General features: G+C 46.0%; 2 protein-coding genes across 8 annotated transcripts in view; one reads left to right on the forward strand and one right to left on the reverse strand.

The window, feature by feature from the left end:
- The first annotated feature begins 16,406 nt into the window (after nt 1-16,406).
- Nucleotides 16,407-17,595, forward strand: RXFP4 (relaxin family peptide/INSL5 receptor 4). The gene is given in 2 exon segments (XM_067728143.1): nt 16,407-16,694; nt 16,697-17,595. Coding segments are annotated over 2 exon segments (1,104 nt in total). The 5' UTR covers nt 16,407-16,489.
- Nucleotides 17,596-20,581: 2,986 nt separating this feature from the next.
- ARHGEF2 (Rho/Rac guanine nucleotide exchange factor 2) overlaps nt 20,582-22,972 on the reverse strand; it is a 41,734-nt gene continuing 39,343 nt past the window's right edge. For all 7 annotated transcript variants that reach the window (XM_067728135.1, XM_067728138.1, XM_067728139.1 and 4 more), the window contains 2 exons: nt 22,671-22,854; nt 20,582-22,055 (listed from right to left, as the gene is read on the reverse strand). In XM_067728135.1, coding sequence (XP_067584236.1) covers nt 21,982-22,055; nt 22,671-22,854 — 258 coding nt within the window. In that variant the 3' untranslated portion in view covers nt 20,582-21,981. The remainder of the gene's footprint in view (nt 22,056-22,670; nt 22,855-22,972) is intronic.

The following is a 22,972-nucleotide window of genomic DNA, read 5'->3' on the forward strand; positions in this document are numbered from 1 at the left end:
CAGGCTCCGGACGCGCAGGCTCAGCGGCCACGGCTCACGGGCCCAGCCGCTCCGCGGCATGTGGGATCTTCTCGGACCGGGGCACGAACCCGCGTCCCCTGCATCGGCAGGCGGACTCTCAACCACTGCGCCACCAGGGAAGCCCGCTGTAATGCTTTTATAACAATAATTTTACACCTACTTTAATATCTGTTAGGGCAAGTGGATACACCTACATTTCTTTGCTTATTCTGACAGGTGTATTTTTCCAAATGAATTTAAGATTAAAAAACGTTGTTTTCCCTTTGTGTTGTCTCCCCAAACTACAGTGTTGTTGGGATTATGACAAAAATTACATTGTGTTTACTTTTTTCCTTTTTTAAAAAAATTGAGCTATAATGCACATACCGTAAAAATTTACTCTTTTTAAAAGGGTATCTTACAGGTACAGTTCATTGGTTTTTAGTGTATTTACAAAGTTGTACAAGTATCACCATGATCTACTTCCAGGTCATTTCCATCACCCCAAAAGCAACTCTGCTCTCGTTAGCAGTCACTTCCCATTTTCCCCTCCCGCCGGCCACCAGGAACCACTAACCTACTTTCTGTTTCTGTGGATTTGCCTATTCTGGACAGTTCATGTAAATGGAATCACAGAATATGTGACCTTTTGTGTCTGGCTTCTTTCACTTAACATAATGTTCTCAAGGTTCATTCATGTTGTAGCAAGTATCAGTACTTCATTCCTTTTTATGGTCGAATAATAATCTATTGTATGGATATACCACAATTTGTTTATCCACTCACCTGTTTATAGATACTCGCCATTTCTTTATCTCCTTTGGAGAAATGCCTACTCAAATCCTTTGCCCATTTAAAAATTGGGTTATTTATCTTTTTATTGTTAAATTGTAAGAGTTTGGGCTTCCCTGTTGGTGCAGTGGTTCAATGCAGGGGACAATGCAGGGGACACGGCTTCAATGCAGGGGACAATGCAGGGGACACGGGTTCGGGCCCTGGTCCGGGAGGGTCCCACATGCCGCGGAGCAAGTAGGCCCGTGCGCCACAACTGCTGAGCCTGCGCTCTAGAGCCCGCGAGCCACAACTGCTGAAGCCCGCGCGCCTAGGGCTTGTGGTCCACAACGGGAGAGGCCACCGCAATGAGAAGCCCGCGCACCGCAATGAAGAGTGGCCTCCACTAGCCGCAACCAGGGAAAAGCCTGTGCACAGCAGCAAAGACCCAATGCAGCCAGAAACAATAAATAAATTAAATAAAATAATAAATAAAATTTTAAATTGTAAGAGTTCGTTATTTATTATGAATCCAAGTCCCTTCAGATAAATGACTTGCAAACAAACATTTTCTCCCATTCTGTGGATTGTCTTTTCACTTTTTTTTTTTTAAATTTTGTTTTTTGGCCGCACGGCACGTGGGATCTTAGTTCCCTGACCAGAGATCGAACCCTCACCCCCTGTATTGGCAGCATGGAGTCTTAACCACTGGACCTCCAGGGAAGCCCCCCTTTTCACTTTCTTGATGGTGTCCTTTGAAACATAAACATTTTTAAATTTTGATGAAGCATTATAGGTTAATACAAGATATTGAATATAGTCCCCTGTGCTATACAGTAAATCCTTGTTGTTTATGCATTTTCTTTATTTTTAAACTTCGGAAGTATTGACAAGTTCACAAGATTCTTCCCACCCAGGAATGTGGTATGATTTTCCATTTTTTGGAGTCTTCTGTTATGCCCTTCAGTAAGTCTTACAGTGTTTTTCTTCTGGATTTTGGTTCCTTTCTTTTTGAATATATTCATAGGTATTTAAAATTTTTGACTGCTATTTTGAAAGACGTTTGAATTGTCTTTTTAAACAATTTATTGTTGATATAAAAGAAATTATTGATTTTTATATTACCCCGCTGCATTGCTAAACTCCGAATAGTTCTAATAATTTTATAGCCAAATCTCTTGGATTGATAAGATAGTATAATGGACAAGAGCACATGCCGCCTATGTTTATTTCCCAAAATTGCCATTGAATTAGCTGTGACCTACTTCACTTCTGAGCCTCAGCTTCCTTACCTTTATTTTATTTATTTACTTTTAAATTTTTATTTATTTTTGGCTGCGTTGGGTCTTTGTTGCTGCCTGCGGTCTTTGTCTAGTTGTGGTGAGCAGGGGATACTCTTCATTGTGCTGCGCGGGCTTCTCACTGCGGTGGTTCTCTTGTTGCAGAGCATGGGCTCTAGGCATGCAGGCTTCAGTAGCTGTGGCACACGGGCTTAGTTGCTCTGCTGCATGTGATATCTTCCCGGACCAGGGATCAAATCCATGTCCCCTGCATTGGCAGGTGGATTCTTAACCACTGTGCTATGAGGGAAGTCCCTTCCTTACCTTTAAAAGGGAGATAATGAGGAAATTCCTTGGCGGTCCAGTGGTTAGGACTCCTCACTTTCTCTGCTGAGGACCCTGGTCAATCCCTGGTTGGGGAACTAAGATCCTGCAAGCCGCGTGGTGCAGCCAAAAAAGAAAATAAATAAATAAAATAAAAGGGAGATCTAATAATAATAGTGCTTATCTCACAGAGTTGTTGTGAGGGCTATGTGAGTTAATAATAAAAGTAGTTAGAATACTAAAGGTATGTGTTTCCAATTATTTTCTAGGTATAAGATACAATTTATAAAGAATGTATCAATAAAGTTAATCTTTACTTAATTTCTAATGTTTGTACCACTTATTTTGGGGGTTCCTCTTTTTTATTATTATTAAAGTAAATAGTGAAAACTAGTGGTGATTGAACGTTCTTGTTTCTGACATTAATTTCACTTCCTTTTCACTGCAGATTGTCTTTATTTTTATTAAAAGGCATACTGTTGATTACTTTAACAAATACTGTTTAGGTCCCCTAACTATTTCCTCTAGTCCTGTTGTCCTCCCCATCACCTGTACCAGAGGCAGCAGTATCATGAATTTGTTCTTTGTTCTCCCTGTCCATGTTTCTATATTGTTAGAACATTGTACAGATACATAAACAATATGCAGTATAGTGTTGTTTGTGTATGTTTTTTTAATTGAGGTGAAATTCACATAACATACAATTAACCATTTTAAAGTGTACAACTGAGTGGCATTTAGTGCATTCACAATGTTGCACAACCACCACCTCTGTCTAGTTTCAAAACATTTTTCATCACCCCAGAAGAATACCCCATACTCAGTAAGCAATCACTTCTCATTCTTCCCTGTCTCCCATCCTCTGGTAACCATCAGTTGGCTTTCTATCTCTATGTATTTACCTAGTTTGGATATTTCATGTAATCATACAGTATAGGTGTTTTGTGTCTGTCTTCTATCACTTAGCATGTTTTCAAGGTTCATCCTAATTGTAGCGTGTATCAATACTTCATTCCTCTTTGTGGCTGAATAATATTCTATCAGATGTATATACCACAATTTGCTTATTCAGCTGTTGATGAGCACTTGGGGTTTCCACCTCTTGGCTATTGTGAATGGTGCTGCTGTGAACATTCATTAACAAATATTTAAGTATCTGTTTTTAACTCTTTAGATTTTATATCTAGGAGTAGAGTTGCTGGGTCATATAGTAATTCTAGATTTAACTTTTGTGGAGTCACCAAAACAAAGGGCTACAACATTTTACATTCCTACCAGAAATGTATAAGCATTCCTATTCCTCCACATCCTCTCCAACACTTATTATTTTCTGTTTTTGTTGGTTTGTTTTTATATATATCACCATCCCAATGAATGCAAAGTGGTATCTCATTGCGGTTTTCATTTGCATTTCCTTAAGGACAAATGATCTTTTCATATACTTGCTGTCCTTTCGTATATCTTCTTTGAAGAAATGCACTTTCCCTTTTGAATATAATATTTCCTTCTGATAAGTATTATTTGTAAATGTTTGGGAAATTTTCTTCTATTTTAATTTTATTAAGCACTTTCATCAATAATGAGTGTTAAGGACTTACCTGGCGGCACAGTGGATAAAGAATCTGCCTGCTAATGCAGGGGACACAGGTTCGATCCCTGGTCCAGGAAGATCCCACATGCCACAACTACTGAAGCCCGCATGCTTAGAGCCTGTGCTCCACAACAAGAGAAGCCACCACAACGAGCCCGCGCACCACAACGAACAGTAGCCCTAGCTCGCCACAACTAGAGAAAGCCCGCGCGCAGCAACAAAGACCCAACGAAAAAAAAGAAGAATGAGTGTTAAGATTTAGCAAATCTGTTTTTGGTAGGTTAGTTTTTTCTTTAATGCATATTGTAAACAGCTATGATGCTAGATTTCCTAAGATTGAACTCTCCCTCCATTTTGGAATAAACCCTTCTTGACCTGCTGAATTTCATTTGCTGATGTAGGGGAGGAAGAGTAATTTTTTCCTCCTGCCCTTTTTGGTTCTTGGCTAAGTCTCTGTAACAAAACACAGATTAACAAGAGAAGAGAATACAAATTTATTTAACACAGTATAAGTTTTATGTAACACTGGAAGCTTCATTAGGAGATGAAGATCCAAAGAAACGGTTAAACCTGAGAGTTTTGTTTTGTTTTGTTTTAATTTAGTTATTTTTGGCTGCGTTGGGTCTTCATTGCTGTGAGTGGGCTTTCTCTAGTTGTGGCGAGCGGGGGCTACTCTTTGTTGCGGTGCACGGGCTTCTCACTGCCGTGGCTTCTCTTGTTGCGGAGCACGGGCTATAAGCGTGCGGGCTTCAGTAGTTGTGGCTTGTGGGTTCTAGAAGGCAGGCTCAGTAGTTGTGGCTCACAGGCTTAGTTGCTCCGTGGCATGTGTGATCTTCCCGGACCAGGGATTGAACCCGTGTGCCCTGCATTGGCAGGAGGATTCTTAACCACTGTACCACCAGGGAAGTCCAACCTGAGAGTTTTTATGCTAGGTTTAATTTAGAGTGGAAAGTCATGGAAAGAATATGAAAGGACAAAAAGGGATGTGAGCTAACAATGGTAGTTTGGGGGAAACTTAGAAAGGCCTGTTTGTTCAGATTCTTGTCAGTGTCCTTCCATTTTGGAAATAAGGATGCTTCTTTCCTCTGGATATAGGGAAGGCCCCTCTCACATGAGGGTCTGATGACCTGCTTCAGGGGAAGTTCAGAAAGCCCTGCCTACACCTGTTGTTTCTCAAAGTCCTTCAACTGAAAATATTCAGTGCGCCAAGTTGCCAAATTTTGTGGTAGTGTGTTCCGAACCCGTAACAGCTATTCTGTTTATGAGTTTTGCATCTGTGTTCATAGGTGACATCCTGGTACTTTCAAAAATCAAGTTGTAGATTTATTCCAGCTTTGAAAAACTAGTTGGCAGCCCTTTCATTTTTTTTCCTATGCTCTAAAATACTTTGAATAACTTAGATTTTTTTTTTTTGAACATGGAACTGAACTTGCTTATAAAATCATCTGGATCTGGAAGCTTTTTAATGATAGATATTTGAAAATCTTTTTAATTTCTTATGTAGTTATTCATCTGTTCAGAATTCTTACTTTTCTTGAGTTATTTTATTATTTTTTTAAAATTTATTTATTTAATTTATTTATTTTTGGCTGCGTTGGGTCTTTGTTGCTGTGCACGGGCTTTCTCTAGTTGTGGTGAACCGGGGCTACTCTTTGTTGCAGTGAGTGGGCTTCTCATCGCGGTGGCTTCTCTTTGTTGTGGAGCACGGGCTCTAGGCGTGCGGGCTCAGTCGTTGTGGCGCAGGGGCTTAGTTGCTCCGCAGCATGTGGGATCTTCCCGGACCAGGGCTCGAACCCGTGTCCCCGGCACTGGCAGGTGGATTCTTAACCACTGTGCCACTAGGGAAGCCCTTGAGTTAATTTTAGTCATTTAAAAGTCATCCATTTTACTTAGAGTTTAAAATGTTTTGCATGAAATTTGATTAAAGGTCTCTTATTCTTTTAATTTCATTTGTATGGCTGTTTCTTTCTCTTCTCTCTTTTTTCTTTTATCTTTGTTTTCCTTAGCCTTGCCAGGGTCTTGTCTATTTGTTCACCTTTTTTTAATTTTTATTTTTATTTATTTATTTATTTGTTTTTGGCTGTGTTGGGTCTTTGTTTCTGCGCGCAGGCTTTCTCCAGTTGCAGCGAGCGGGGGCCACTCTTCATCGCGGTGCTCGGGCCTCTCACTGTCGCGGGAAGTCCGAGTTCATTTATTTTCAAGTTCTCTCAGAATTTCCCCAACAAAATTTCTCTAAGGGTACAACCAAGTCTGATTTTCTAAACTCCATTCAATAGCACTTCCTTATATTGCTAATTGAAAAAAGTCTCTCTAAAGTATGAGAGGTTAGGCTGAGGTCATTTTTTCTTCCTGTTTGGTGCATGGCCAAAAAAAATTGACATATGAATCCCAGTGACTGTGCATTTCCTGGTGCTCATTTAGGTAGTATTAGGCCATCTACCAACTCCAAGGCAGTGACAACTTGGAGTTCAAATAAAACCCACATGGACTTCCCTGGTGGTGCAGTGGTTAAGAATCTGCCTGTCAATGCAGGGGACACGGGTTTGAGCCCTGGTCCGGGAAGATCCCACATGCCGCGGAGCAACTAAGCCCGTGTGCCACAACTGTACTGAGCCTGCACTCTGGAGACCACGTGCCACAACTACTGAGCCTGTGCTCTGGAGCCCACACACCTAGAGCCTGTGCTCCACAATGAGAGAAGCCACCGCAATGAGAAGCCCACACACCGAAATGAACAGTAGCCCCCACTTGCTGCAACTAGAGAAAGCCCACGTGTAGCAACGAAGACCCAACACAGACATAAATAAATAAATAAAATTAAAAAACAAAACAAAACAAAAAAACATAAAAAAAAGCAAATGTGAAAAAAATGTTAACATTTGGGGAATCTGAGTAAAGGGGATACAGAAATTCTTTGTACTATTCTTGTAGCTTTCTCTAAATCTGTAATTATGCCAAAAGAAAAAAATACCAAAAGTAAAAAAGGAAGAAAAAGAAGGTTATCACAACAGTAAAACAATAGGAACAACAACATGGCACCCTTAGAAGCAAAAAGGAGAGGCAACCCACTAAAGTTCTGTAAGAACTGAATTGCCAGAAAAACACTAAGCCTGAACTGTTGGGTCCTGTGTTTGACTCAGATCAACATGGCAAGGCATCTCAACCTCTCCAGAGATTCTTAATCCCAAGTACAAAGGATAATGGCAGAAAAGAAATATTTTAGGAGCTCTACTCCTTGGGGGGAAATTTTTTTATCAGTGACTATCTCAGGGATGATCTAAAGATCAGAGGTGAAAGGAAAACTTCCCAATAAGCAAAAATGATGTAATCAAATGTTTTGACTAAGGAACTCCCTCCACATCTAAGGATATGAGTCAGCAAACTGGTGCTGGGAATTCACTGATGTCCTCAAACACACTGTCACCCACCCGTGGGTACCCCTACAGTATCAATGGAATGCTTGCCCTACAACGCTGGTGTGCTGAGCTGAGGGATGTAAAATAACTCTGAGGATTTGACCAATATATGGTGCTGATATGCTGGGGGATACATTGTATTTTCTCCCTTTTAATTAAGAAATTTTTTGTAATTGTGTTTTCCTCGAGTAATGTACATCAGATGTCTGGCTCCTTATTTTCTAAAAGGTGTAAGATGGAGCTAGTCTGCAAAGAGAAGCAGGAGACTGGAGCAGGTGTGCTGAGAGAAGCAGAAAGAGGAACCAATGAAAAGCAAAAGGAGTAAAACTTGCTTCCTGAGGGCTGTACTGTATTGTCTTCCCAGTATCTCACCTGAATCCACTCAGATCTACTGAAAGTCTAAACATGCATTCTTGGTTCTACTCGTTCATGCCAATATGCCCACCTGTTGCAGTGAAGATAAGAAAGAGAAGGCAGGGATAGGTAGGCAAAACGGTGAGGATGTTTGAAGGACTCTGGTATAATAAACATAACCTGTCCTTAAATACAGGTTTCAGCACTAGAAGTAACTCAAGGGGGTTTCTGTTCCGTGCAATAAAAGAGGAACTCTAGAAAACCCAAGAGGAAGAGAATGACTGATGGAGCAGGATCTGGAAAGAGAGGGATTTAAGAACACAGATATAGAGATTGCTCTTGGACAGGAAGAGGAATACTTCTTCCTGGGAATTAAAAAAATTCCCACAAGCTCAAAGAAAAACTGATTTGATTATTCTGTAGCCATCAGAACCTATTTTAAATCTGTTGAATCAATGAACAACTCAACTTAGTGAACACCGTCCAGTGTCAGGCCCTCATTTCCCAAAGTCAGACAATCTTCAATCAACAGCAGTCTCATAAGAGTAATCATCTGCTATGGATGATATCTATCTAGTTATACCTCTGAAAATCCACCAGTTCCTGAACTCCAGCTTCCCCAAATCTTGTAGCTAGAAGATTTACAGTCTGCTCTGCCCATAGAGATAATGTCTGACTAACATGTCTCTCTCTTACTGTAGTAAGCAATAAATTTAGTGAACATTTCTGGTTCCTTCTGCCATAAAAAATACTATTTACTGATCTATCTTGCATTCCCTTCTGCTTGAACCAGGGTGCTTCTCATAACAAATAACAGAAAACCTAACTCAAAATGTCTTGAACAATAATAAATGTATTCTGTCTCACAGCTACAAGTCCATAGATGGTGTACGCTCAGCTTCTCTGCTCTGCCTGCCTCCATGGGAAGGCTTTGTCCTTAGACTGGCTTCCTTCATGCTGACAAGATGATGGCCAACACCAACTGGGGCACATATTTCTATGTTTAGGTCCAGCAAGAGAAAGAAACCCTCTCTGGCACTTCTAGAATAAAAAGCCTTCCCCCGGGGATTCCCTGGTGGCACAGTGGTTGAGAGTCCACCGGCCGATGCAGGGGACACGGGTTCGTGCCCTGGTCTGGGAAGATTCCACATATCGCGGAGCGGCTGGGCCCGTGAGCCATGGCCGCTGAGCCTGCGCGTCCAGAGCCTGTGCTCCACAAAGGGAGAGGCCACAACAGTGAGAGGCCTGCGTACCGCAAAAAAAAAAAAAAAAAAAAAAAAAAAAAAAAAAAAAACCTTCCCCCAGTCCAGTCTGATTGGACCAACCTGTGGACTAATAACACTTACCAGGATAATGTCACGTGTTGATTGGCTTAATCCTTGACTCTTGAACCAATTACTGTCAAGAGGATGGTTACATTGTGATGGGCTTAAACTAATCAGGATCCACTCCTAGAGCTGGAGATGGAGTTAGCTTTCTCCAAGTCATCTGGGCTCTTGAGGAATGGATACTGGAACAGAATTAGGGGTACTGGAACAGAATTAGGTTCTTTAGAAAGGAAGAGGGGGACATGGATGCTATGAAAGCAACCAACATGGTCACAAAGCTACTGGACCTTTCCTTCTATGAGCTTACCCATAACAACTTTCCACTGAAACCTTTGAAGTCTAGATCTTCAAGACCAGGTCTCTTTCCAGACCATGTAGTCAAATGCATATTGGATCACTATACCCAAATGTTCACAAATTTTTCAACCTCCTTTTCCTCCTGTATTTTCTAAAGCCAATGCTATACATCTGCTATACATCGATCCAGCCATCCATTCACGTACTCTCCATGTACTTAATTCCCCAAGCTTATACACTGGTGGTCATTCTTTTTTGTTTTTTTTGTTTTGTTTTGTTTGTTTTTTGTTGTTTTTTGCGGTACGCGGGCCTCTCACTGTTGTGGCCTCTCCCGTTGCGGAGCACAGGCTCCGGACGCATAGGCTCAGCGGCCATGGCTCACGGGCCCAGCCGCTCTGCGGCATGTGGGATCTTCCCGGACCGGGGCACGAACCCGCGTCCCCTGCATCGGCAGGCGGACCCTCAACCACTGCGCCACCAGGGAAGCCCGGTGGTCATTCTTAATTCCTCCCTGCTCTTTACATCCCCAGTCACTTGATTCTATTTCCTAAACATAATCCATATTTCTTCCCTCTTCTACTTCCTAACTATCCCAGCCCCTGTTTACAAAAGCCTCCTAATTGATATTTCTTCTCCTGCCATTCTCAACCTCTTTGAATGGTCTTTCACATTGTCAATAGATAGATAATTTAAAAAAATAAATCTGATTCTGTCACTGTTTAGATTAAAAGCTTTTAGTGGCTTCTTATTCTACTTAGATAAAATCTAAGCTTCTCTGCCTGGCCTAAGGTCCTCCATAACCTCATTATTGCCTCCCCCACCCATCTTTCCTGGTCTTTTCCTTGTTTCACACACTATTGTGCCAACTATGCTGAAACATTTGCATTTCCCCAGATTCTGCATGCAGTTGCATGCCCCCAAGTCTTTGATCATACTGTTCCCATCCCCTGAAATGCCCTTTCCCTGGACAAGCATCTACTGATATTTCAAGGCTTAGTACAAAACTCATCTCTGTGACTATCCCAGGTAAAGCTAAACACCTCTTCCTTTGTAGTACCTTGGAACTCTCTATTAAATCTTTAGTATAGTACCTTTCATGCTGTATTTACAAGTATTGTTTATGCTGCCTTTACTAAGAGTGAGCTCTTTGAGGGCAGGAGCTATGTCTTAATCACTTTTGTGTATCCCAGGGCTGCATGGTGCCTGTCACTTACCAGATGCCCAGGAAATGCATTTTGGATGAATGTATGAAAGATCAAGCTGATCGGGGACATGTAAAAAGATTTTCATGCATTGCCAAAGCCTCATTCTGAGGCTGGACACTGTAAGTTGTAGTCAGATACCAATGTTAGTATAGAGTATAGCAGGGTATCCCACCAAGAAATTGACTAGCAGTGTCCATTACTGAAGACTTAAACTCTGTTTGGTTTTAGAACAGTGGCCCTGGAAAGAGCCTCTGCTCATCCATGTGCATGGGCAGGCATCTGTCCCATTCCTTTCTCAGGAAGGTGAATACCTGACATCTGAAATGGAAACCTCCCTTTCATGTAGGGGGCCTTAGAAGACAGAAAGGCTAGCATGCTCAGAGCCACAGCCTGGGATGCCCAGTGTGGGACACTCTAGAGTGAACCTGGCCCAGAGCAAATGGAGTCAGAAATGAGGCTGTCCTGTTTCAGAGGAGCACACTGCTAGGATTGGAGGCTGGGACAGGCAGGACTTGGCTGCATTGTAGATGGACCTGGAATGTTGAACAGATGGAGGAGGAACAGATGCTTCAGTGAGGCAAACGGGAAGGGACAACCATGGCCTGGCAGCCATCGGGGCTCTTTCCTCCATGCTTGCTGTTGCACATAGCAGTAATCCATTCCTTTTAATTGTTGAGTACCATTCCATTGCATGAATATACCACAATTGATTCCTCCATTCACTTGTTGATAGAAAATTAGGTTATCCATTTGAGTTGTTTCCCATTTTAAGCTACTTCAAATAAAGCTGCTGTGAACACTGGTGTACAAGTCTTTATGCGAATGTGTACTTTCATTTCTCTTGTGTAAATGCCTAGGAGTAGAAAGACTAGGACATATGGAGTTATGTTTAACTTTTTAAGAAAATGTCAAATTGTTTTACAAAGTGATCATATAATTTTATATTCCCATCAGCAATGTATGAAAGTTTTGGTACCCTACTTCCTCACCAACTCTTGGTATGGTCAGGGTTTTTTTTTAGACATTCTAATAGGAATGTAGTATTATCTCACTGTGGTTGTACTTTGCATTTCCCTAGAGGCTAATGACGTTGAGCATCTTCTCACGTGCTTATTTGCTATCCGTATGTCTTCTTTGATGAACTATCTGTTCAAATCTTTTACCCCTTTTAAAAAATAAGGTTGTTTTCTTATTATTGAATTGTGAGAATTCCTTAGATATTCTAGATGCAGGTTTTTTTGTTGTTGTTCTTTGTTTGTTTTGGCTACACCAAGCAGCATGTGGGATCTTCCCCGAGGAGGATCGAACCCATGCCTCCTGCATTGGAAGCACGGAGTGTTAACCACCGGACCGCCAGGGAAGTCCAGATACAAGTTCTTTATAAGATGGAAAAGAGTATGAAAAAGAATACATACATATGTGTATATATGCGTATATACCCTGTGTGTGTGTGTGTGTGTGTGTGTGTGTGTGTGTGTGTGTGTGTGTATGGTTGGCCAAAAAGTTCAGGGTTTTCCATTAAGATGTTATATATATCTGAATCACTTTGCTGTACACCAGAAACTAACACAACATTGTAAACCAACTATACTTCAATAAAAAATAAGCTAAAAAAAAGTTCTTAATTTCAATGAAGCCCAATTATCAATTTCTTGCTGTTACAGATTGTGCTTTTGATGTTGTATCTAAGAAATTTTTGCCTAACCTAAGGTCATAAAAAATTTCTCCTTTGTTTTCCTTTATAAGTTTTGGAGTTTTAGGTTTTACATTTAGATCTATGATCCATTTTGAGTTAATTTTTGTGCATGGTGCGAGGCAGGGACTGAAGTTCTCTCATGCACGCTGTTTTTTTTTTAATGTGGGTGTTCAGTTGTTACAAAATCATTTGTTGAAAAGACTATGTGTTCTTTAGTAAATTGCCTTTGCACCTTTGTGGAAAATCAGTTGACTGTAAATATGTGGGCCTATTTCAAGACTCTCAATTCCACTGATTTATATGTCTATCCTTGTGCTATTATCACACTGTCTTGACTACCGTAGCTTTAAAGGCTTGGAATTGGATACATGAGTACTCCAACTTTATAGTCTTTTTACTGAATTGTTCTGGCTATTTTACAAAATCTTTTGGCTATTTGCACTTCCACATGGATTTTAGAATCAGCTTGTCAATTTCTTTTAAAAAGGCTGCTAGAATTTTGACTAGGATTGCATTGAATCTACAGACCCATTATGAGGGCAACTGACATCTTATTATTGAGTCTTCAAACTCATGAATACAGTATACCTCTGCATTTATTAAGATCTTCTAAATTTCTCTCAGCAGTGATTTGTAGTTTCCAGTGTACAAGTATTGGTACATCTCTTGTCAGATTTATCTCGAAGATTTTTTATTTTTGATGCTCTGGCAGCTTCATCTTCTTTTTTTTTTTTTTGCGGTACGCGGGTCTCTCACTGTTGTGGCCTCTCCCGTTGTGGAGCACAGGCTCCGGACGCGCAGGCTCAGCGGCCATGGCTCACGGGCCCAGCCGCTCCGCGGCATGTGGGATCTTCCCGGACCGGGGCATGAACCCATGTCCCCTGCGTCGGCAGGCGGGCTCTCAACCACTGCGCCACCAGGGAAGCCCTGGCAGCTTCATCTTAATGTGGAAAATGGAAGAGGTGGATCACTCTCACTGCCTTTGCAATTTTTCTGTAAATATAAAGCTCTTCCAAAATATAAAGTTGAGAGAGAGAGAGATTGATTCAGAAGTTGCCCTTTAGCGCTGAAGCTGCCCATGTCCCTTACCAAGACTGGAGCATTTTCTCCAGTAGCCTTTGACAGACACATGAAGTAGTAGAGGTGGTGGCTGATTGGGTTGATGTGAGGTTAGAGACCTGGATTAGGTCCCCTCCTCCTGGTCCCCTCCTCCTGCCACTTGTAGTCCTCCAAGCAGCTAGTCTCAGTCTCCACTGTCATAAGTACAAATGCCAAGATCCCCTCTCTTTATGCTCTGTGGAGGGATAACTCAGTCTCTTTGCCACCTCCCCCAATTCCTCTTTGCCTAGGCTTTGGAGTGCAGGACAGGGATGTGGGGCTGAAAAGACATGTGGACGAGGGAGGGGAGGATATTCAGGTGACTGAGGGGAAGGCCCAGATGTTGGAAGTCCCTTTTACGAAAGGGAGACACTGTAATCTACCACTACAGGTACTTGGATTCTGAGATAGAAAATGGGGCTGGAAAAGTACGGCTCTAGAGGGTAATATGAACGTGAGAGATGGCAAAAGCGTTTCTGTTGGGTCCAGTCCCTCCTCTTCCTCCAGCAGTTGTGGGGGAAGAGCATCGAAAGCAGAGTTGTCGCTATCCTTCTGTCCATATCCTGCCGCTCTTTCCTTTGGCGCTCCCCAAGGGAAGGGTCTGTCACTTCTGGCACTCCGGAAGGGCAACAGGTTAGAGGTGGAAAGAAATGCCCAAAGGGTTTTGTGATGTACTGGAAAGAGCTAGATTCTAGGAGTCAGAAAACTTTTATCTCAAATCCTCACTCTGCCACTACTTCCCCTGTGGCCTTGGACAAGTCACTTTCACACCCTACAAAATGAGAAACTGAACTAGAGGATCTGAAAAGCCCACCCATCTCAAAAAGCTTATTATATTTTATGAGGATAGGGACCATATTATGTTTTCGTCTCCCCAGCATCTAGCACAGTGCCTGGCACATAGTAAGTGTTCAAGAAATGCTGTGATTAGTGAATGAATGGATGAATCAAGGAACAAACTAACGAAATACTAAAATGAAGGGGCCCAAAGTGAAGTTCTTAAACTTGGTCAGTTGGCGGCACCACCTCTCTACATAACCACAAAGGAGTGTTGATAGTCTCAGACCAAGGGAAAGGATTTAGATTAGAAAAGAATAAAGGTAAAAAAAAAAATGATCAGAGGACCGGATATTTCAAATGGAAAGCAGAACCCTGAAATTCTGACCCAGCTTCTGTTTTCCAAGCCAAGAGACAATAGGTCCAGTGCATTAAAAGACATCGTGGCTGCCAGATGGACAAGGTGATGCAGGATGGGTGGAAGAGTAAACATGGCCCTGAGAGAGGGAGTGATTGGCACAAGTCACACAGGAGCAGTCCCTGAGGCCGGGAGGTAGCCACTGGGGCTCACCTGAACTTGGGCTGGGCACTCCCCTTCGGCCACCCCCTTCACACCCATCCCTTGCTGAAGGACCCAAACATCCTGGCACCCAGTCTGAATCTCTTTCACCCCTGGGTCTCTCCTATAAGGTTCATCAAACCCATTGTTGATTATCCTGAAAGGGCCCCTCTCCTCCCCTAGCACTCAAGGGAACTGAACGTCAAACATCTTAGTTAGCTAGCAGAGGACAGGAAGGTGCTGAATATTTTGAAAAAGCCTCATTCTTTTATCTACACCCTGCCCCTCGCCCCACGTCTTCTATTTTCCCCCATCACTGCAAATTCTGCAAAGGATAGGGATACGGGCACAAAAGGGGAGAACCCAATGATGCACTTTTTCCATTTAGGGCTGAGATCGTGGGGAGGCAGGATGAGGTGTGGTGAGGGTATATCTCAGAAACCACACCTCTGAAAGGGGGTTTGGGGGTTGCAGGAGAGAGTAGGGGGTACCACTGACTTCTGTCTCCACAGATTAGAGAAGGAAAGGGTGAAATGGCAGTGGGAGTGGTAGAGGTTACAGGACTTCTTAGCAAGAAGAGAACTGAGGGCATGCCCCAGGCCTGCTCAGGTCCTCGTAGGCTGTGTTCCCCAGTAGGGAGGGAACAGGAAGCTGTGACTTCCTCTCCCCTTTTCCTCCCTGCCCTTAGCCTCAAAGTCACTTGACGCTGCAATGAATTCCAACCTGTGTTTTAGTTGGCACTGTTCCCTGGGCATGGTGATAATAGCTGCTCGGTACCTTGCTCCCTTGTGCCACAAACACCCCCAACTTTTCCTTTGAAATAATAATCACTCGGGCTTCCCTGGTGGCACAGTGGTTGAGAGTCCGCCTGCCGATGCAGGGGACATGGGTTCGTGCCCCGGTCCGGGAAGATCCCACGTGCCGCGGAGCGGCTGGGCCCGTGAGCCATGGCCGCTGAGCCTGCGCACCCGGAGCCTGCGCATCCGGAGCCTGTGCTCCGCAACGGGAGAGGCCACAGCAGTGAGAGGCCTGCGTACCGCAAAAAAAAAAAATAAATAAAATAATAATAATAATCACTCATGCAAATAGCAATGTATAAAGTGCTTTTTCATGTGTTATCTCATTTTACCACACCAATCCCGTAAAGCAGAGAGTTTTACCTGAAAAATTTAAGCTAGGAAACTGAGGCTCAGGCGAGTAAAGTAATTCACTCATAGTCACACAGCGAGTGAGGAGCAGATCTGGGACCCCAGAACTTCTGCTCTTTCTCTCTCAAATACCTATTCTGATTCCCTGCCTCCATGCTCCCTCCCAGGCCCCTTCCCCTTGGCTCCAAGGGAGCATTTTCTGCAGAGAAGGGGGCCCCTGAACACTGTTAGGATTAGAGGGGGCTCCAGTTTGGTTCCTGTCATCCCTGAGATGGGGTATCTGTGTCCCTCTCCCTGGATTGGAGGCTTGGGGCTGCCCTGCATAGTGGGATCATTCTCCCTCCCCCCATCCTCTTCTGCATAGAGCTCTACACAAACACAAACACATTTATCCCAACGTTCAGGTTCTCTCTCACCCTGCCCCACCCACCACCAAGACCAACAGAGAAGAGGCAGGTTGTCCCTCCACCACCCGCCCCCTGAGGTGTGGGCGTGGGCTGGGTCTCCAGGCAGCCAGAGGCCCCGAGAGAAGCAGAGAAGCGCTCAGATATACACCGTCCTGCTGAGTGCCTTAGGTGGCCCCTGCCAGTCTGGCAGGCACCCCTGGCCCCTCTGCCCAGCACCACCGACGTCTGATGCCCTGCGATGCCCACGCCCAACACCTCTGTGCCCCCGCCTGCTTTCTGGGTCAACACCTCTGGAGGCAGTGTGCTGAGTGCTGATGAAGATATGATGCCTGTTGGATTCCTAGCCCTGAGGGTTGCCCTGGCCTATGGGCTCGTGGGGGACATCGGCTTGCTGGGAAATTTGGCCGGACTCTGGGTTCTGGGTAACTGCGCTCGGCGAGCCCCCTGCCCACCGACACTTTTGTCTTTAAACTAGCTTTGGCAGACCTGGGGCTGGCACTTACTCTCCCCTTCTAGGCAGCCGAGGCGGCACTGGACTTCCACTGGCCCTTCGGAGGTGCCCTCTGCAAAATGGTCCTGACAGCCACCGTCCTCAACATCTACACCAGCATCTTCTTCATCACGGCGCTGAGTGTTGCCCAATACTGGGTGGTGGCCATGGCTGCAGGACCCGGCACCCACCTCTCGCTCTTCTGGGCCCGTGTGGCCACCCTGGCCGTGTGGGTGGCAGCTGCCCTGGTGACGGTGCCCACGGCTGTCTTTGGGGCCAAGGGCGAGGTGACTGGCATGCATCTGTGTCTGCTGCGCTTCCCCAGCAGGTATCGGCTAGGGGCCTACCAGCTGCAGAGGGTGGTCCTGGCCTTTATGGTGCCACTGGGCATCACCACCACCAGCTACCTGCTGTTCCTGGCCTTCCTGCGGCTGCGGCAACGGCAGGACAGCAGAGTCGTGGCCCGCTCCGTCCACATCCTTCTGGCCTCCTTCTTCCTCTGCTAGTTCCCCAACCACGTGGTCCCTCTTTGGGGTGTCCTGGTGAAGTCTGACCTGGTGCCCTGGGACAGCACTTTCTACACCATCCATACCTATGTCTTCCGCATCACTACCTGCCTGGCACACAGCAACAGCTGTCTCAACCCCATGTTGTACTGCTTCCTAAGGCGGGAGCCCCGGTAGGCCCTGGCAGACACCTTCAGGGATCTGTGAGCAAGGCTGTGGCCCCAGGGGCGGGGCTGGGTAGAACAGGTGGCCCTAAAGGAGGTGGGCAGGCGGTGGATGGAGAGCACCCCTTGGGAGGGTGGCCCTTCTACCAGGCTTACCAACCTGGACAAAGGGACACCTGGGTGAAGGGGGCAAGGTAAACCCCCTCCTCTTCGCGGGGATCCACGCATCCTAGGGAGAGAGAGGTTGGCCTCTCTGCCACGATGCAAGGCCCTCAGGGAAAGTCTGATCTTTGATCCCCAGCTCTGGCTATGGGGGAACAGGGAGGCTGGGACCCAGGTCAGGGCTGGGTATGACCAAGTGGAAGTCTCCACATGGAGATGGGAATGATGAGTACCTGAGAATAACCCTCTGGAGCATACACAGTGTCCGCACCTTTCATCTCAGTTCCGCCTCCAGGTCAAGGTGGCCAAAAGGATTCTTTGCCCCATTTCTGCCTTCTGTGAGAATTCCCAGGAAAATTGCCCTAAGGGTTCTAGACTAATTGGGTCATAGGTCAATGCCTATCCCCCTCTATCCCCTCCACCCTCCCTCCCTCACCTCAAATGGGGTGTACCCTTGTCCTTCTCCGGTGCTGGGGCCAAATATGCCCTTCTCCTCTGGCCACCTCTACCTTCTTACCATCTCATTAGTGTCTACAGAAACTTGCTGCCCACAGACACCTCAGCAACAAAAGCTGTGGTTCTCCCTGCTGTGTGTGGGGTCTTGCTGGATCCCTAGCTCCAGCCAAGCCCGGGGTGCAAACCCGTTTCTGGCTGGGAGGACCCGTGTGTCTCTCCTTAAATCAGGATTTGGAGGGAGAAGTGAGGACAAGGACAAGCCAAGGATGTGTGTGGGGCACAGGGAGGCAAGAGATGCGGGAGGGGGTTGGGAGAAGAGGCGGCTGAATGTGCAGCCAGAGGAGTGCGAACCACAGAATATGGTGCTACTCTTCCTCCTCCCCCGAGGGCTTAGCTCAGAGCATCACCTCAGGTGTCAGAACACCTGGATTCACATCCTAGGTCTGACACTAACCAGCTGAGGGACCTCGGCAAGTTACTTTACTTCTCTGTACCTGTTTTCTCAATTTAAAATGGGCTGTTAAGGATGTAACAGTGCCTGAAATAGAGTTTTACGTATTATTCTTACACCCCATGTAAAATGGAGACAGAAGAAAAAAGGAAGAAATAAGGGGGCAACTGGGAGACAGGGACAAGGAGCCATAAAGGTCTTGTCTGGAATTTTTACATGCTCTGGAGTGAAAGTTTTACATAAGGAACTGAATGAGGGGTTGGCCCCTCAGGCCCCTCTTGAAGCTGTGCACTCCAGGGCAGCGGGGTTCCCCTTTGCTTTCTGTATCCATAGATACCCAGCAATGATAAATGCTAGCCATCAGAAGGGACTTTCCAGGGGGGAGCCCCTGGGAAGGAGGGAGGTGGCAGAGGGAAAATGGGGTGGAGCTCCCACTGCCATTGCCCCAGCCCAAGGTCTGACTTGTCTTGAACCCAGCTGGGCACGGTGCCTCCTGAGTGGGTGGAGCCCCCTCTGGAGGGGGCACCGCCTGCACCAGCTCCATCCAGTTGCTGAACAGGAGAGGCTCGAAAGAGCCGCCTAATTCACACCATATTAAGCAATGCTAAAGAGATTTAATTAGCCTCTTGATGTTTAATTTCCTTTCTTTGATAATGTTTAAACGGTTCCAAAATCCACATCTATTCCCAGCCAATTCAGGATGGAAAATCCTCCACCACTCAAGTGCCCCTCTTCCCACCCCCTGCAGCTCCTCTGATGGCCCTGCTGGGGCTCGGGATATTGGCTCCTCTGGGAGCATCGCTGCTTTATGGGACCCGGAGGTAAATATTGACAAAGTTTAAACAGATCCAAGTCAGAGGTGAATGAATGCATGCAGACCCACCCTTTGGGATGGGAGAGGGAGGGGAGGGTGCAATGGAAAGGAGGCATTGCTGTGGCAAGAAGCTGGGCCCTGGCTCCCTGGAGCTCAAGCCACAGAGCTGTGAAACTGCCAACAGGGTAGACAGAGAGTAAGACTGAGTTTCCAAAAATGGGAATAGAGAGGGGACAACGGACAGAATGGGAAAGACGTGAGAGAGGGACTAATCTCAGAGGAACTACCATGTCAGAGACATGTGTGTCTTGTTTTGGGATCAAGGATGAGGAGGAGGTTTCAGTCCAGGGGCGGCAGGAGGGACAGAGCAGCTCTCCTGTGAGCTGTGGGCTTCTCGGAACCCACGCTCTGGGCTCTGCGTCCCCAGGTTTCCGTTACCCTCTTGACCTGCATCCTTCACTGGATCTGTAAGAACGCTGGAGGCACCTGCATTCCCTTTCCTGGTGGTCTTTGGATGCTAACATCCCCCTGCTCTGCCTTTACAGCTTTGGGTCCCAGCTGCTTCCCGCTGACGTGGCAGACAGCTGCTGAGCCATGGGCCATCGTGTTGGAAACTTTGGAGCTCTGGTGTTTTTCAGCAGAGTAGCCGAGGAGGGGAAGTGGAGGACTGCAGCTAGGCGGGCTGGCCCTTTCCTGGCTCCTCTGCACCCAGGTTTCCCTGTCTATGAAATGAAAACAATTCCTACCTCACAGATTCCATTATGGATGAGAAGGCACCTTGTCAAGGCCAGATGCTGATGGATGAGAATGACAGGAGTGGAGGGTGCTGGCTGCTCCCCCAAGCCTGCCCCCCACCCCAGGTGATTTCAGTTCCTCTTTCTAGCTGAGGTCATGAGCCCCATCCTTCCCATCTTACCCCATGGGCTCCAACAGAGGTCTGTGCACTGTGCCAGCATTTATACAACTCTAGACTCTCTCACCCCTCCCCCTACAGCCCCAGAGCAGGGTATTAACCAGAAACAGGAAGCAAAAAATTAACCAAAAACAAGAACTGAAACCTACTTAATCTCTCACTGCCTCTCAAAATGGCAAAGAGCAAATGAGCAGCTCTTATGAGGGAAACCTTCTTAAAAAGGTTAAACCAGGGCTCTGGCACTGTGAAGAACAAGGGCAGAGTGAGGGCTGAACCTGAACATGAATGACTCTGGGGAGAGGCTAACAGGAGCTGTGATGAAAGGGAGGGAAGGGGGCAAGAGGCTGATGCAATTCCTGAGCATGGCATGCAAATGAGATGAAAACAAGTTTTTTAATGTTGGAAACTCCAACAGCCACTGGAACCTAAGTGTCCCTTCATTATTATCCTTGTATTTGTGAGCGTCAAAGATGACAGCAAAAAAAAGGTTGGCAGCAGTTTCTTTTGTTAGCGCCCCCTGTCTTCAGGGAGGCAGTCACCCTTCCTGGGAGAGGAAGAGGCTCCTTTTGGAGGAACACACGTCATTGCCTGGCTCTCCCCCTCACCAGCACCCTCAGAACTGGCAGACATTAACAGACAGTACTTCCTGGGGTTCCAGGACTTTAATTTTCCCTGTTTTATCTTTTTTTTCCCTTTCTTTTTTTTTTTTTTCCTTTCCTTTTTTTTTTTTTTTTTAACAATCAAATTTGCAGAAAACTGGCTGGGGCTGGCAGGCACTGGGCGGGGGGAGGTCCATTGAAAAATCCCCCAAATTCACGCAGAGGTTTCAGGTCATGGTTGCTGAGGTGGGGGATGAGGTCAGGGTTTGTAGAGACTTCCCAACTCACCCAAGAACTGTTTGGCCAAATGGCTGGGGAAGAGGTCAAAATGGGTCCCCCAGTACTATAGATGAGTGGAGAAGTCATTGTTCCCCCCATCCCTCAAGTTCTTCCGAGATGTAGAGATAGAAGGCTGCGATTTCTAATTGCCTACAATCTTCTCTTAAAAATATAAAACACGTGCAGTTGGCTTTGGTACAAAAAAGAAAACAACAACAACAAAGAAACATTCTGGTCCCTGTGAGTTTTTCCCCTCACCCCCCAACCCCCCTTTACGGCCACCTCAACCTGTATTCCATCAACTCTAGGAAGCCAGGTTATCTCCCTGGGGTTTCCATAGAAGACAGATAGAAGGGAGAACAGCAGTAAGAGGTTGAGGGGAAGGGGAGAGGGACATGGCCCTGACCACAGCCCTTCCTGAAGGGGCAGTAGGGTCTTATGGCTGCAGCCTCTCCTCAAAGATGGGTGTTGCTCAGGAGGGGTGCTAGAAACCAGCAGCTGCATGGTTGAGCCTGAATAAACCCCAGTAGTGTTAAAGGACAAGGCCCCCTGATCCCTATGGCTTGGTTCCCATGTCCCTGGTCCTCTAAATCTCCCCTCTCCCTCCATAACTAATAAACAATAAATAAATAAATTTTCCTAAAGTAGAGGGAAAAAGGCATGAAAAATTGGCATCTGCAGTGTAGCTTCTGGATGCCACCAGGGGCCACTGTGGCCTAATACCCCCAGCTTCCTAAATGGCGCCCCCCGCCCCCGTGTCCAAGGATCCCAAGAGCTGGCAAGGACAATCAGCAGTTCTTTCAAATGTTCCCTCGTCATTGGCAGATTGGAGTCCCCAGGTTTGCCTCCCTCAGTAATGTTCTTCAGGGGGACATGGGGTGGGGGGAGGGGCCCCCTTAGCTCTCTGAAGCTACAGGCTCCCCGTCACGGCTCTCAGTCTCTTCCGGGATGTCCTGCATTCGGGTGAAGTCTGAAGGAGGACGGGGCAAAGTTAGTGAGTGAACAGATGCTCCCGTGATCTACTGAACCGCTACACTGACGCCTCCCCGTCTGTGGGCTGAGGAGCTCGGAGAGCTGTGAGGGAGGGCAGAGGTCTGTAATCCTTGGGTGAGGGGAAAACCTCTGTCAACAAAGTAAGGTATCCACACCTAGGTACTTGTTAAGTATATGGAGACACAATTTGATTAATAAAATACAAAATATGTCAAGATTAGTATTACATGAAGTCACAGTAGCTTTGGGTTATTTTGTATTTCCTGAACCAACTATAAGAACTTGGAGGTCTTTGAAATTTTTTTACTTTGGAAATCTATTTCTGCTTGAAAAGGTTGGGAATCATGGACTTACTGGAGCAGAGACCCCTACATTCTTTGCTTCCTAGAGTCCAACTTCCTGTCTACCAGGAGGCAAAACAGGAAGCGCTCTGTGCCCCTCCCAAGAGTTACTGTAGACCTCAGTGGTTGGTTAGGGACCATCCTAAATGTTCCCATGCTTTAGGATGCAGGCTCCTTTTGGAAACCACAGCCCAAGGGTCTGTACCCAGGTTACATCCCATTTCCATTCCATGTCTCCACCAGGATCTCACCTCGTGGACTATGGGGCGGAGACAGACGGCTGCTACCTTCCTCTTCGCTGCCGGTGTCGGGGTCACTGCTATCTTGCAGCCGCTCGTCGGGGCTGCCCAGCTCCTGCCTCTCTCGATCCTCAAAGGGTCGATGGACGGAGCGAATAGTCACAGGCAAATCTAGGCGGTCGTGGCCTCGGCTGGGCTGTGGACGGCAGGCCAGAAAAGCAGGAGGCCACGGAATGAGCAGTGTGAAGACTCAACTCTCAGCACCTCTACCACTGACTGATTTCTTTCCGCACCCATTGCAACTGTTCAGTCCT

Source organism: Pseudorca crassidens, chromosome 2, assembly GCF_039906515.1.
Source record: "Pseudorca crassidens isolate mPseCra1 chromosome 2, mPseCra1.hap1, whole genome shotgun sequence".
Lineage (NCBI taxonomy): Eukaryota > Metazoa > Chordata > Mammalia > Artiodactyla > Delphinidae > Pseudorca > Pseudorca crassidens.